We start from the raw sequence: 17356 nt of genomic DNA on the forward strand, positions 1-17356 counted from the left end.
AATCATTTGGGCTTTGTGTATATCTGTACAGTTTACGGGAAAGGTAACCTTCCTATCGATTAGCAATAATGTAGCCAAGCATCTTTGTACTACGCTGACCTGTTACATCCAACCATCAAGATCTGAATTCATATCAGCGCTGGTTTAAATGGCAAATACATCATTTTTTGAATTCAGAGTTGATGCATTATATTCTTCACTTCATTAGCTTCATTATTAGGCATTGATGCATAATAATAAGCTTAAAGTTTCATAATCCTATACAACACCCCGATAAAAGCTGCAACTAGCTGCGTTTCTACCAGGTCAGAAATAAGAGTAAGGTCACATACATGTGCCTGCCCATCTACTTTCTGCCATTTTATGCATGACTGGATTCTTGTTTGCATGAGTCAAAAGGTGCTCGTCATACATGCAATGACAATTTCAGCTATTTCCTGAATCATTTCTATACCGTTTGCACCATATTTCATTGTGTTTTTGGACAAGGGGTCTCCCTGGACATGCAAGGTACTCACCAGGTACCTATTACTCGTGTACAAGTTTTGTGTTTGTTTTGTTGAAATAAAAGTGTTCAAACTGGTGAACGTGTTCTGGTGTTTCTCAACATCAAGAAAGAAATATGAAAGGGATACAAATGTTTTATTAGTATACATCTTTTTTTTGGTGTCAGTAAAATATTTTTATACATATAGTGAAATTACTTCTAGCTCCAGTGTAATCAGGCTTACATATAAGAGCATTTAATGTGCTGGAAAAACAAGACAAACATGTACACGAATACGAGACATTAGAGACATTTCAACGATAAAAAAGGAAAATATTTCTCAGCAGCCGAGTGGAGCAGGTGCAAAAAAGTACAAGGCCAGGAGAATGAGGTAAACAACCACCAGAGCCGTGCCTGCACAAGGACATAAAAACATATTAGACAGGATGACACAAAGGTTTTCAAAGCAAAAGTATACCATATAGATGCAAAACCAACTAAGTGCGTCTGACATGTTTTCTTGTAAATGCTCATTTTTTATCAGGCTCTTATGTTTAGGTTTAGTAATTTCACTTAAATGACAAATGAAAAGGTTATTAGTCAATTATTGAAATGATTTATTTTCACAAATGTCACTTTAGTCATTTCATTGGTGTTTAAAGGATTAGTCCATTTTCTTAAAGAAAATCTAGATATTTACTCACCACCATGTCATCCAAAATGTTGATGCCTTTCTTTGTTCAGTCGAGAAGAAATTATGTTTTTTGAGGAAAACATTCCAGGATTTTTCTCATTTTAATGGACCCCAACACTTAAAGGAATAGTCTACTCATTTTCAATATTAAAATATGTTATTACCTTAACTAAGAATTGTTGATACATCCCTCTATCATCTGTGTGCGTGCACGTAAGCGCTGGAGTGCGCTGCGACGCTTCGATAGCATTTAGTTTAGCCCCATTTGAAGTGACCAAACACATCAACGTTCCCCCCTTTCAAGACGAGCAGTCACACGAGCAAGCCTGGTGGTACAAAACAAACGCAGCGCTTCTCTAAGCGGATTTAAAAGAGGAACCATACTTCACGGCGCAATAGCACTTTTGGGAGTACTTCGACTCCCCTGAAAAGTCCGCTCCCCTTCTCACTCTCATAATGGGAGAGGGAGGGTGTTACTGCGCCGAGTCGAAGTACTCCCAAAAGTGCTATTACGCCATAAAATATAGTTCCTCTTTTAAAACCGCTTAGAAACGCGCTATGTTTTATTTTGTACAACAAAACTTGCTCGTATAACTACTCGTCTTAAATAGGAAAAACTATTATGTGTTTGTCACTTCTAACTTTATCTCTAAATGGTACCATTGAATGAATGGGGCTAAGCTAAATGCTATCGAAGCGTCGCAGCGCGCTCCAGCGCTTACATGCACGCACACAGATGATAGAGGGATGTATCAAGAATTCTTAGTTAAGATAATAACATATTTCAATATTGAAAATGAGTAGACTATTCCTTTAACAGTTTAAAAATGCAGTTTCAACAGAGTTTCAAAGGACTCTAAACGATCCCAAACGAGGCATACGTGTCTTATCTAGCGAAACGATTGTCAATTTTGACAAGAAAAAAAAAATGCACTTTTAAACTACAACTTCTCGTCTATCTTCGGCCCTGTGACGCGCCAGCGCGACCTCACGTGATTGCGTAGTGACGTAGAAAGGTCACGTGTTACATATGAAACGCACATTTGAGGACCACACTGCAAAAAATTACTTTCTTATTTAGTATTTTTGTCTTGTTTTCAGTAGAAATATCAAAAAATTCACTTAAATTGTATATTATGTCGTCTTAAAACTAGACTTATTTACTAAGGTCATTTTGCTCATCAAGAAAAAGCATCTTAATTTAAGAATTTTTAGATATTTCTACTGAAAACAAGACAAAAATACTAAGTAAGAAAGTCATTTTTTGCAGTGTATTTTAAACAATAAACTGACTCAAAGACATTAATTAGTATCATTCCACATACAACAACGTCAAACTGGGGTGTAGTTTCGCATACATCATCCGTGACCTCTTGACGTGATGACGTATTACATGTGGTCGCGCAGGCGCATCACAGGACCGGAAATAGACGAGAAGTTGTGGTTTAAAAGTGCATTTTAAAATTTTTCTTGTCAAACATGACAATCGTTTCCCTAGATAAGACCCTAATGCCTCATTTGGGATCGTTTAGGGTCCTTTGAAACTGCATTAAAACTGTTAAGTGTTGGGGTCCATTAAAGTCCATTAAAATCAGAAAAATCCTGGAATGTTTTCCTCAGAAACATAATTTCTGCACGAATGAACAAAGACAGACAACAATTTGGATGACATGGTGGTGAGTAAATTATCTGGATTTTTTTTTTTAAAGAAAATGGACTAATCCTTTAACAAATTTGACTGTTTTTTCTGCAAAACCCTCTAAGTGCATGCAAAGCAAAATGCAAAGTATTCACCGTTCTTTCTGAATAAAAGCTTTTGCTTAAAAGCTTTTGCTTTTGCATATCGGCTTAAAATTTGTCAAATATCCAAATTTATTCTGTTTAAAGAATATGCCAGCAAACTGATATTTCTGAATGGCCAGGATTAAACAGATTTAAAGCGAAAGTATTTGATGAACGTATAAGTAAGCAATAAGGTACGAGAGGCTGTGCTGTATCGTGAATAAGTAACGGCTAAAGGGCGTTGTTAGGCACGACGCGAAGCGGAGTGCCTGCAACCTCTTCAGCCGTTACTTATTCAGGATACAGCACTTGCCTCGAGTACCTTATTGCTTTTATAAAAGGGTTACCACACAATATTAAAGTAAAAAAAAATTAGTGCAACTTTCATGAAGTTAAATCAATAAAATCATTCCTTCCGCTAGAAAAAATAGTCCCTGACTGCGAACAACAACATGAAAGCTCAAATAAAAACAACAAACTGTTCTCAGACTTTGTCTCATTATATGTTTATGTGTTGCTAAGGGCGCAGTGATATTAAATAGAACCGTTGGGTGAAACGGTCATAGCAGTGTTTTATCGTGAATAAAGCACACCTATTGACCAATCAGAATCAAGGATTGGAACTAACCGTTTTATAATCGTTCTCATTTTTGACGGAGGTGTCATTTAGCAGCTTTGCATCTGAGCTCTTTAATAATACACAAGTATTGTTGCATACAAGGGCAACACAACATGCAAATACGTTATGATTTACTCATCCGTAATGTCATTTTAGTGAACTGTTCCTTTTATCACTATACTTTAAAAACAATACTAATTACACCTACCCTGGAAGTAGTCACACTTTCCATCCATAAATATGTAGTTGACCAAGATAACGCTGAAGATGCTCGCCCACAGATGTAAATCACTGAATATGAGGACGAATCCGACATCCTTGCGAAAAGAAACAAACTGATATCATGCATAATCTGAACCATTTTATGTTCGAATATTGAGTTTTACTTACATAAAAAGCATTGAACAAGATCAATAATGGTATTTGCAGCATGCACACTTGAACTGCAATACAACTCCCGACTTCAAGACTAGATAACAAAAAAAAACATTATAGACACAGATCGCACACATTAAAAACAGTGATGCGGGATAAAGAGCACCCATTTCATTGCTAAAAACGACGTTATTTTGTGTATTTGGTATAATACAATGTGTTTGCGTGGTTTATGGTTATTTTTCACATACCGTACATTTTTGTAACTCCCGATTTCACTCTCTTCCTGAAACGCACGGTTTTGTAAAGCGCTGTGTCCTTGATTGGCCAGCTAATCTGTACGTTGTGATTGGTCTGAATACCTCTGATGTCAGCTGGAAATGTGACGCTCCTTACCATGTTTGAAAGATTCGCTCACAATGCAATGCTAACAGGAGTTAACTTACATGCTGAGTACAAAGCGAGAGGAATTATGATAATGTCGGTCTTGTCTACATCACCAATCCCAGGAAGTATAGTCCAAGAAAAAGATTAATGTTGGAGACAATAACTCGCGTTATTGTTTACTTTGGGGTTTGTACCTTTTGCATATCGTAAACATGTACTTATCCACACTTATACACCAAAGGAAATGTAAAACCGTGAATCGGACCATAGGTGCTCTTTAACTCTGTTTTAACATTAAATAGTTTAAACCTGAGACTGATGTTGTTCTGAAGAGCAAACTGGATCCCATTGACAATCTCAGGAAGCTCAGGAACCATGGCTAGGACGGTAACTCCAATAAAATACTGCAAAAAGATAAACGCACATCTTAGATTTTAGGTCAAATCTAAATAAATCTAAAATAATGTCACATGAGAGATATATAGGTGTAAATACATCTTAAAAAATGTCCTGGGTTCAACCTATGGTTGCATAACATCAACCCAGCATAGGTTTAGATATGAAGAGTTCAAAACCCTCTAAGTGTCTGACGTGTTTTCTTGTAAATTTAGGTTTAGTAATTTCATTTTAATGCCGATGAAAAGATTATTAGTCAGTAATTAAAATGAGTTATTTTCACAAATTTCACTTTAGTAATGTCAAGGTACTTATTAACAAATTTGACTGTCTTTTGCTGCAAAACCCTCTAAGTACATGCAAGCTTTTTTTTAACCTCCACTTAAAAAAAATCGAATTCTTTGGACAAGACATAATGAAGTAAACAATTGTATATGAAGAGCGTATACGAAGGTGATATAATGTTCAGGATAATACATGCAGTGTGCAAATATATACGATTTAGTACCTGCGAGACACTGGAGTTAGAAATAATGGGTTTGATGTTCTCAGTGGTGAGATCGGCACAAGCTGACATCATCACTGTAGCCAGTATGAGGACGACCAGAGCTCTCATTCTAGACCAATGGACCACCGTACCATGATCGCTTATTACTGACACACAAACAGAAAATCCAAAGCATCAAATCTTCATCATTTATGCGTTTAACAATACATGCATGTCGTCTAAAAATTAAACTCTTGCAAGCACACACCATGACAGTGGTCATCGCTGATGTGAATGTCATAAATGTGCGAATGAGTCTTCAAGGTGAAGATCAGACCGATGAGATACGCCGCAGGTAACAGGACAGATACGGTGTACACTAAAGGCCTACAAAAAACAGCACTTTATTTGCTTAGAAAAGTTTGCTTTTAAACATTTAAGTTTGTTTTTTAATACTTACTCGATATGGCTCAAAAAAAGAGGTCGATTGTTTTCGCTCTGTGGAAAAAGTCAAATTGTACACTGTTAGAAAAAATGTCAAAATATGAGGAGTTTCGTTGCAAAACGAGATAAATCCATTTTTTTACATTTTTGTCAAAACATGTTTATTATTATGTTATCATGTTATTATTTTGTTTTATGGTGCTACTTAGCTGTATTTTTTAAGTTATGAAGGTTTAAATCAAAACAAACCAACTGTAGTTGAATTGAAATTAATTGGAATGCACAACCAAAAAACGAGATTTCTGAACAATTTTAAAAAATGGTGGTTATCTCGTTTTGCAACGAAACTCTTCATATGAACTACAGCTGTCACTGGGGCTGTACCTTTTAAAAAGGTCCTAATATGTATTATTAGGTACAGATATGTGGGTGATTCTCATGAAACCATTGAAACACCACGGCACTAATGATTTTAGCTTTAAAATGTGTAATATAGTAACATTAAAAAGCATCAGAATTAACACAATACTGTGTTCTACCTTGCACAATGTGTGATTTCAACATAAGAATTTATAATAGTAAATTTGATCTCATTTTCTGCTGGAATTCTCATTACCGCAATGTGTCCGGCTGTGTTTGAACATGCGTTATGTTGTAATTTAATCAAATTAGCACAAAAATATTAAGAAAAAAAATAAATGGATGTTTTGCTAGACTACTTTAGATGACAGAAAAAATATTTACTTAGATATAAATATTTACTTATAATATTTAGAAAAATTAGGAAAATGATGTGTCCATGCCTGATGTTCTCATCCTCCGCAACACTTTTTTAAAAACAGTTTAAGCACACATACAGAATTTTAATAAAGTTTGATTTTGAGTGACCAAGCACATGGACCAGTTACTTCAAGATGGCTACCAGGTAAGATAATTTTTTTACAGTTAATTTGAAATATTGTCTCGTCAGAATGCTTACACGACATTTTGATTATCATTACCGCAACAGATGCTTATTAAATGTTAATTTAATTAAAAGAAGCATAATACTTTGATTTTAAATGCATGTGCAGAATCTCCAAATTATGTTCTTTCAGGTTTGTCATGTCATTTTGAAAATATGTCAGTGTTGATGTTTTCTGACTGTTGCTGTAATGAGATTTTTTTAGGACTAATTTTTTAAATTATGTTACAAAAAGTGTTAAATGATAAGTAAAAGTTTTTAAGTTAATGTTCCCATTTACTCCAGACTTTGTTTTTCAATGTCTGGTGGGAAAAAAAGTAAATTTAAGCAATTTTTACATTTTCATGCTTGACATGTTAAAAACCAAGTTTTCGTGAGAATCACCCATGTATACATTCGGTACATTTGAGATACTTATATGTATCTTTGAGGTACCAATATGAACTCTTTGGGTGCAAAGTGCATGTGTTTTGAAAGGGTACAGCTGGGGTACAATTCAATTACCGGTGATTTGAATCAGCCCATAAATACTTAAAAATATCTTGTTTCAACATACCAGATCATAGTGACAATTGTTGCATATGAAAGGCTTATTGGAGTTATTAGGAGAGTTGCTGCAGCCTTCACATATAAAGTTCCCATAAGCCTTTGAAAACAGCGTGGGGGCAAAAACACCTGTGATCGGACAGAGATCAAACGTTAAAGGCTAGAAAGGAAAAACTGGATTAAAGAGATAGAATTTTCATTTTTTGGGTGAACTAAGGCTTTATGTTTTGGACTTTTTATTCAAACCTTCTTACCTCCCACAGAAATGAAGAGCAGAGCTGAGCTGACACCGGCCGACCTGCTGTTAAATCTTTGTTCTCTGTGCTTACACCCACCGATGATCATACAGATCCCCTAAAAAACACTCACCGATTACAGGCAAAACAAATTAAGAGAAAATATAACTCAGGTTAGGTTAATTTTATCATGTTTGGGACTTTTAACAGACATGTCACGTGTAACACACACACACACACACAGTTGCTCTCACAGGTATGAAGAGGATGCAGCCCAGCAAGGTGCCGGTGAGAGCAGATTTGACAATCTCAGCGTAACATTTGTTGCCTGCACGGTGGCCCTGCAGCAAAGCTGTGATGTAAAAAGCCATCTCTGTAATCGAGCCAAATGTGGCGTTTACAACCGCTCCCACTGCGAAGTTACTCTGCGCTGAAATACTACAGAAGACACAGTATTATTCACATTTTTTATATTGTAATATCCTTTGTTAATACTGAATACAAAATCATTTCAATTAATGTAAATTACTACATAAAATCTACATTTACTTTTGAAAAGCTCAGATGCAAAAGCCGCTTTATGCCACCTCCATCAAAAATGAGATGATAATAACTGAAATGTTTAGTTTCTGTGCATGGAGACGACGCGTTTTTACGTGCATGGAGACGACGCGTTTTTACGTGCATGGAGACGACGCGTTTTTACGTGCATGGAGGAGACGCGTTTTTACGTGCATGGAGGAGACGCGTTTTTACGTGCATGGAGGAGACGCGTTTTTACGTGCATGGAGGAGACGCGTTTTTACGTGCATGGAGGAGACGCGTTTTTACGTGCATGGAGGAGACGCGTTTTTACGTGCATGGAGGAGACGCGTTTTACGTGCATGGAGGAGACGCGTTTTACGTGCATGGAGGAGACGCGTTTTTACGTGCATGGAGGAGACGCGTTTTTACGTGCATGGAGGAGACGCGTTTTTACGTGCATGGAGGAGACGCGTTTTTACGTGCATGGAGGAGACGCGTTTTTACGTGCATGGAGGAGACGCGTTTTTACGTGCATGGAGGAGACGCGTTTTTACGTGCATGGAGGAGACGCGTTTTTACGTGCATGGAGGAGACGCGTTTTTACGTGCATGGAGGAGACGCGTTTTTACGTGCATGGAGGAGACGCGTTTTTACGTGCATGGAGGAGACGCGTTTTTACGTGCATGGAGGAGACGCGTTTTTACGTGCATGGAGGAGACGCGTTTTTACGTGCATGGAGGAGACGCGTTTTTACGTGCATGGAGGAGACGCGTTTTTACGTGCATGGAGGAGACGCGTTTTTACGTGCATGGAGGAGACGCGTTTTTACGTGCATGGAGGAGACGCGTTTTTACGTGCATGGAGAAGACGCACTTTTACGTGCATGGAGAAGACGCACTTTTACGTGCATGGAGAAGACGCACTTTTACGTGCATGGAGAAGACGCACTTTTACTTGCATGGAGAAGACGCACTTTTACGTGCATGGAGAAGACGCACTTTTACGTGCATGGAGAAGACGCACTTTTACGTGCATGGAGAAGACGCACTTTTACGTGCATGGAGGAGACGCACTTTTACGTGCATGGAGGAGACGCATTTTTACGTGCATGGAGAAGACGCATTTTTACGTGCATGGAGAAGACGCATTTTTACGTGCATGGAGGAGACACATTTTTACGTGCATGGAGGAGACACATTTTTATGTGCATGGAGGAGACACATTTTTATGTGCATGGAGGACAAATTTTTATGTGCATGGAGGACAAATTTTTATGTGCATGGAAGACAAATTTTAATCTCTTGTGACTGTGAGTACCTGAATGGAACTGAATGGGGCAGCCACATGCATCACAGTGCCCCTAATGTGTGGATCAGTTTCTCTTAAGTTTTATCTTTTGAATTCTGACTTAATCACGTTTCTAGTTGCATATTTAGTGATTTTGCAACTGTTTACTATGTCTTATCCAAAGGACTTAATTTTTTTCGAAGTGTTGGTTTTTGACAAAAAAGCTTGCATGCAATAACTAAGTTACAGATTTTTTTCCACATTTCCTAGGTTGATAGAAGCACTGGGGACTGGGGATATATTAGAAATTATATCACTAAAACATGTGAAAACTCAGATTTTCATGATATGGCCCCTTTAATGACTGACTTACCTTTTCACAGCCATTTAAGTACAAAAAGCCTGAAAACATGTCAGACGCACTTAGAGGGTTTTGCATCTAAACTCCTCTATTTATTTTTATTCAAGGCAACCTACAATTAAGAGAGCATTTAACATTTTGTCCACAATTCTTCAAATCATATCAAACAATATAATGCATTTTTCTTTGAAGTACATAATATCCAATTATCCATCTGTAATGCAAGCTAAATGTGCATGATATGCATCTAAAACTACATTACTTCCTATGAAAGATATTATAGATTAAAATGTGGATTATTATCGTTACCTTGCTATTCCCATTCCGATGTAGTAAGACAATGGTATAATGGAGCTCACAGATGTGGCAAACTTTACTTCAGAGCTCACAAAATAATTCTCTCGGTCCACATAGCCAATCACCATAGTGATGACAACCAACGGCAGCAGGTCTGAATGTAGGGTTTTAAAGAGTTTAACAGAAAGACACACACACAGCCATTCTCTAAAATAAATGATTGATTTTAAATAGTGATGCACCGATGTATCGGCCACCGATATTTATCGGCCGATTTTTGATGAATTTGAAACCATCGGCATATCGGCAATAGCACGAGACAGGCCGATACCGATTGTTTATTAATTAACTGCTTAAAGAAATCCATTATATGTAAAAAATGAGTTAATGTTGTTAATAAAATAAATTCGAATAGCAAAAACCACCTTTGAAGGTTGTCATGCTGTCTTATTATATTTGTTTTAATTTGTGCCTCTCTTATTATGTTGGTCAGTTGGATGTTAATTAGATCCAATCCATGTTCAGTAAAAATAATTTCATGCAGAAATAAACTAGCTAATAGACCAACTGTATAGTATTGTATACAAGTGTTTAATATCGGTATCGGCCAGAAGTTGTTTGTTTAAATCGGAATCGGCCCAAAAAATCCTATCGGTGCATCACTAGTTTTAAACCATGGTTGAGTAAAACATGGACAAACATAATTGTTGGGTTAAAGGTGCAATGTGTAAGTTTTAGAAGTTATAATCTACATTACTATATATTATCATTGGTGTATAAAGACCTTACATAATGTACTGTTATGTGTTTATTACCTTAGAATGAGCCGTTTTTATCTACATACTCCAGGGTTCCCTATACATGGAAGTCGCCATTTTGCACCGCCATGTTTCTACAGTAGCCCTAAATGGACAAACTGCTTTCGTTTTGTTACTACGTTGTCTCAGACGATGACATATTTGTCCTGTGAGAGCTACCGTAGCTGTGTTTTGAAATTGAGGTTGGTTGCAATTCATTTTCTCACTGCTAGATGCCGCTAAAAACACATACTGTACCTCTAAATTATTTTATATACCCAGCCTGAGACATCTGACTCAACCATGGGCTAAAATAACCCAGAATTGTATGTTGAAACAACCCAGTATAATCTTTTATTCTAGAACAAAGCTTACAGATTTACAAATCATTTCTCATGCATATCTCCTCCAGCTAGTAAAACACTGGGTCAGTTATAAAGGATACTGACAGCAAACACATTGATTCCATCCACAGTGTATTTGTAGTAATACCAGTTGAAAGCGTTATAACAACAAAGCAAAACTCTGGTCTCACAGCCTTGTGGCTAAAAAATAGAGAAGATCAAACATTAAATTAACCCAAACATCTTTGCATATAATGTCAAACCTACACTTTTAGAAATAAAGGTCCAAAAGCTGTCACTGGGACGGTACAATTTCCAAAAGTACACCTTTGTACCTAAAAAGTGCATGTTAGTAACTTAAAGGTACCAAGTGTATACATAGCTGTACCTAAATGGTACACCGTCCCAGTGGCAGCTTTTGTACCATTTTTATCTAAGAACAGAGTTATAAACCAAATAAGCTTAAAGGAATAGTCTACTCATTTTCAATATTAAAATATGCCACTACCCCAACCAAGAACTGTTGATACATCCCTCCACCATCTGTGTGCGTGCACGTAAGCGCTGGAGCGCGCTGCGACGCTTCGACAGCACTTAGCCTAGCCCCATTCATTCAACCGCACCAATCAGAGACAAAGCCAGAAGCGACCAAACACATCAACGTTTTTCCTATTTAAGACGAGTAGTTATACGAGCAAGTTTGGTGGTACAAAATAAAACGTAGCGCTTTTCTAAGCGGATTTAAAAGAGGAACTATATTTTATGGCGTAATAGCACTTTTGGGAGTACCTCGACTCGCCTGAAAAGTCCGCTCCCCTTCTCACTCTCATAATGGGAGAGGGAGGGTGTTACTGCGCCGAGTCGAAGTACTCCCAAAAGTGCCACCACGCCACAAAACGTAGCTCCTCCCCTAAATCCGCTCAGAAAAGCGCAACATTTTATTTTGTACCACCAAACTTGCTTGTATAACTACTCGTCTTAAATAGGAAAAATGTTGATGTGTTTGGTCACTTCTAACTTTATCTCTGTTTGATACCATTGAATGAATGGGGCTAAGCTAAATGCTATCGAAGCGTCGCAGCGCATTCCAGCGCTTACGTGCACGCACACAGATGATAGAGGGATGTATCAACAATTCTTAGTTAAGGTAATAACATTTTAATATTGAAAATGAGTAGACTATTCCTTCAAGGTCACGGTTTCTGTATTATAACCCAAAGATGAATTTGAGAGATGTTAAGACAATCCAAACAATTGAGAAACACACATCAATTTAATTTACAAAGTTATTTAGCTTGTACATTTCATATGGATCCCATTAAAAAACAAGCGATTTAAAAAATCAGATTCAAAGTGATCCATAAACCAAACTCAGTGTGTCAGATAACGTAAACATACAAAATGTGCAGTGCCATGCTCACCTTTTTCACTGTGTGAACTATGACCTCTTCGGGTGGCATAAGCAGGATGGTGCTAACTGTCCTGACATTCATCTTTGCCACAGGGATGGTGAAAACTATCATCCAGGAGATGAAGATGGCCAGGGAATGAACCACAACCAGCAGTGGGTATCCCAGCACCAACCAAACATAAGTGCTTAACCGACACTAACAATACGACACACAAACTTGTTGTCATACCTCATGAAATGTAAAGTTTGTATGTAAATGTGGTCTCAGTCAAATACATTTAATTGTAAATGCCCAATTAACAACCAACTTCGGCTGCCATTCACGCAGTTATCCAAAGGCACACCTACAGTTTTGGTTTAAGAGCCAAAATTATGCCCAATTTTACAAGATGTAATACAAGTCTCTGGTGTGCTTAGAATGTGTCAGTGAAATTTACCCCAAAGATAATTTATTATAGCTTGTCCTATTTGAGCGGTAGCAAAAAAGTGCTATGTGTACCGGTCTTCGCTCCCTTACCAACAGACAGCCTGCGCTTTCGGATAAAAATACATCTGATTCCTGTGAATATAGTCTGAGTGAATCGTATCTTTACCCACATTAGCGCTACAATGTGCTAACAAACACATTTAGAAAAGCTTTTGGGTAAAATTAACCAGTGAGTCAGTGGCTGTGGGCGGGGCTTTATCAGTGTGATGTCACATTAACAAGAGAATCAAAACGGCATGTCTAATGAGACTGCTCTGGTTTAAAAAATGAGTGGGTGGATTTTTTTACTGTTGGGTGGTTGTGTTCACACACTGCCGACATACATTTATGTCCAAACACTTTGCAAAAGTGGATTTTTCATAATATGGGGCCTTTAAAGGTACAGTTCACACATAAATTACATGATTTTTCAAGAAGCCTTTCTTAAGAAATATATATAAAAAAATTAGCAAAAATTGCTAAAAGCATCTAGTAAAAATTCTTAAAACTGGCGGTCTCACCCAATAACGTATCCGCTTTGTGGGAGGAAGAGCAGTCACAGGTATTTCTGTGGTGACGGCGGGAGCGGAGGGCAGCAGAGGCGTAGTCTCCTTCTCTCGCATAGACTCCTTACTGTCATCCACCTCCTCCGGAATGGCCTCGCAGTGCGGGAATTTTATACAACATTTCCTCAACGTGCTGATGGTCTAAAGAACAAGAGGAGAGATTTCACAAGCCATGAAGTCACATTTCACATAAGCGTCTATGTAAATGGATTCATGGTATAGTCGAAATCAATTTTTGCATGAAGATAACCGATTTGGAAATGAATTCAGGCTTTGTGGGATGAATTCACTCCATGCTATTCAAATGAAATGTGCTTAAAAAACACATACCTTTCTCAATGCCTTTCCAAACGGCCATAAGAAGTAACTTGACAACTGCAGGCATAGTTTTCCTATCACATAGCACAAGATTCGTGAACTTGATATGGGGTTATAATAAAACAGCAAAAACTCCTTAAATATGTCGAACATACCATATGGGATCCCGGCAATAGAGCAAAACATCACCAGACTAACCAATAAGTAAAATAAAGAGATCCACCAGCCAAATAGCAACACATACACTACATTCCCAACAGTGACCAGTGAACCTATAAGCAAAACAAAAAAACACATACTTGTACATAAGTAAAAATATGCTATAGAAAAATCACATTTTGATAAATGAAAACTGATATTCCATTACTTAAAGGAAAATAGATACATCTTCCTGACTTTTAATGTCTGAAATAGACCTTTTAAAATTCCATGATATTCCAGAAATTCCATGACCTATGGGAACCCTGTATACATCTTTATTGCATTGACATTCAAACATTATCCGTATACCAAATGCTTTCCGTACAAACCGTATTTCACTCTCCGATTGATTTTTCCTAACCTGTGTGATTTTTGATGTAGTTGAGCTCAGAATAAAGTTCCTTAACCACATCTGATCTGTCTTCGATGGGCCGCTCGGTCACGTGACTCTTCCATTTCCTGAAACCAAACTACCGTACAAACAACCAAATGACTTATTCAAGCAAGCCTGGCTGCTAATGCAGAGAGGAATATTTAATAAGCAGTCCCATTGACACACCTTGTAGTTGTTGGCGAGTTTGTGCGCCTCCACCTCGTTTTCCGCTCGGATGGTGGTCCTGATGCTCGCTTCCTGCCAGGCGTCATCTGTGCACCGCGAATGCCCTGAAAAGATAAAAAAAAACACACCACTTAAATTTCTATACACTACAAAAAATGCTTAATGGTTTAAAATTATGTAGACAAACCCAATATTGGTTTAAATAGCGTTAAAGGTGGTTTAACATTTCTCATGCAAGTTCTCATCAAAAGTGGATAGACTAGGATAAATACTTACTGTGGGCAGAAAGGCATTTTGGAGTGTAGTGTCCTAAATACTGTGAGGTACAGGGAGATGGGGTATCGGGGATCTCAAGATAAGCACCAGCCACGCACAGTCGGTCGCATTGGGAGCTACAGCGGCGACCCCTAGGGTCATGGTCCCAGATGGGCTCTGAAGGACATACAAAACACCCATATCATTAGATTTAGAAGTTTTGCATGGTCATTAAAGGATTGTGGTCAAGTCCCCAACCAACCAGTGCAGAACTAACACAAGACTCCTGATCACGTCACATGAAAACTCTGTGTCAGATCACATTCTGAATCATCCCATAAGATTTTACAAAGACCCATAGTAATAAGAAAAATAAAACACAGATGATGTACTGTCCATCTTGAGAAGAGAAAGCTAACAAACTTACTCATTGACCTACGGGAATAATTCCATGTAAAAATTTTTTTTTTTTACTTAAGTTAAACAATTTTAACTTGTTTTTCTAAGTTATGTCAACTTATAAGTCAAAACCTAAAAAGTAGGCTACATTAACTTGCATAATCAAGCGGTTTATAATAGTGCTGGGCAAAGATTAATCACGATTAATGGCATACAAAATAAAAGTATTTTTTTGCATAATATATACGTTTGTGCTGTGTGTAATTATTATGTATATATAAATACACACACACATTCATGTATGTATTTTAGAAACATTTACACGTGTGTATATATTTATTTATTTTTATATATTCTATATATTAAAAAAGTTGATATATAATAAAACATTTCTAAAGTGTATATATGTATGCGTGTTTAAATATACATTTACACACAGAACACATAAATATATTACGCAAAAATGCACTTTTATTTTGTATGCGATTAATCGCAATCAATCTTTGCCCAGCAAAAAAAAAAAAACATTGTTATACATAACATTATTTTAACACAAAAAGCTCAGTATACTCATTAAGCCATGAGTAGCCTACAATAAAAAAATAAATATATCGAAATAAATTAAAAGTTTGTCACAGTGTGAACTTATACCCACAATAACATCATAGTATCACATAATCTCCAAAAATAACCAAAAATTAAATTGTAATGTCAATAAATGCGTAGGCCCTAAAACTTTAAGTAAATGCAAAATTAGCTTAAATAAACTGAATTAATTTTTTTATAAATTAATTCAGAAAACAAAAAAATGTATTTTTTGTTTTCTATGACAGAAAACAAAAATAAATTAACCTGTGTCTTTTGTGTTTACTTGTTGTAGGGCTGCACGATATCGAAGAAAAATGCGATACGTGATAACTTGCGATAACTTGCTAAATGATAACGATATGGGATAGTACAGTCCTTTACGTTTGTAAAAATCAATTTGGACTTTTTAATATTTTTAAAACTGAAAATTATATAACAAACGCATCATATTTTACGCGTCAGCACACACAAACACTTTAAAACACACAATTGTTTTAATAAAACACTTATAAATAAAACACGCACAATATTGCAATTTTCCACCAGGTTTCGACATACCGTGCAGCCCTACCGTGTTGTTAAGGGAACTATCGTTAACTAGAACAGGTGAAATAAATCAATCTCTCTTTACAGGTGTGCGACATCCCCTAAGTTTAGTAACAATTTAAACGTATCACAAAGTTTCTACTTATACTCTAGGCCTATGCTAGAAATCACATTTTGTCAACTACCAATAAAATGATTGACTGATATTACGTTTAGCATGCATCTAAAATAGTTTAGGACGGTGCCCAGCGAAACAATCCAAAAACAAGCAAACAAAACTGAATCACCACAGTCCCAATCAAAGCAAATGTAAATAAAGGTTAAATGAGTTTTACTAGTGTAAATATAATTTTAACCTGAGCCCTCAGTGGATCTTCTCCGACGACTCTCCACATCCGTGGACATTGCGTGTTTGGTGTGAGGCATCATGTGTACTGTAGCCGCGCGCTATGCTGCCATGAGTTCATCTCCACTGCCCGTGCGCGCCGCCGACAATTGCGGGAACGCGCACTATCACTAGCAACTGGCTAATTACGTGCTTTGATTCTTGTACAGCCTCAGCAGCATGATAGAGTTCCAAATATTAAATATATGCATATAATTAAACACCAAATAACCATTATAATTTTTTTAAGCATATATACTTTTTTGTTCTATCATACATTTAATCTGTTTGTCAGTTTTCCTGATGACAAAAAATACAAATTCTAATGGTTTTCTGTTAACCCTTCAACTGGTGCAGCCCTTTTTGAGTTGGGGGAGAAGGTGATGCATGCCTTCAAATTAAAATAACTTTTTTTGTCTAGAAGCCTGGTGTCTGGATGTAAAAATATTAAATAAAACATCGTTATAGCAGTTTACATTTATTGTAATAAATAATAATAATGCAATAAAGTTTATTTTTATACATAAAATAATCACACAAAAAAGGAGGTTTATGTTACACTTTTTGTGGTCTTACCAACAACGGCCAGTAGGTGTGTCAACGTTTTGCTTGCATACTCTTGTCACAAATTAAT

The 17356-nt window shown here is 36.8% G+C and overlaps 1 protein-coding gene across 1 annotated transcript; it reads right to left on the minus strand.

The window, feature by feature from the left end:
* Window positions 1-623: 623 nt before the first annotated feature.
* cax1 (cation/H+ exchanger protein 1) lies at window positions 624-16854 on the minus strand. Its single transcript, XM_055190569.2, has 20 exons — window positions 16694-16854; window positions 14826-14981; window positions 14550-14653; window positions 14352-14460; window positions 13945-14061; window positions 13802-13863; window positions 13427-13612; window positions 12450-12635; window positions 11130-11229; window positions 9900-10041; window positions 7672-7855; window positions 7436-7535; window positions 7192-7310; window positions 5688-5725; window positions 5496-5614; window positions 5249-5394; window positions 4654-4748; window positions 3973-4051; window positions 3791-3899; window positions 624-901 (listed from the first exon to the last, which is right to left on the minus strand). Exons 1-20 carry the CDS (start codon window positions 16764-16766, stop codon window positions 828-830), a joined length of 2298 nt encoding a protein of 765 aa, XP_055046544.2. The 5' UTR covers window positions 16767-16854; the 3' UTR covers window positions 624-827.
* Window positions 16855-17356: the final 502 nt, after the last annotated feature.

The sequence above is a fragment of the Misgurnus anguillicaudatus genome, chromosome 1, assembly GCF_027580225.2.
Source record: "Misgurnus anguillicaudatus chromosome 1, ASM2758022v2, whole genome shotgun sequence".
Classification (NCBI taxonomy): Eukaryota; Metazoa; Chordata; class Actinopteri; order Cypriniformes; family Cobitidae; genus Misgurnus; species Misgurnus anguillicaudatus.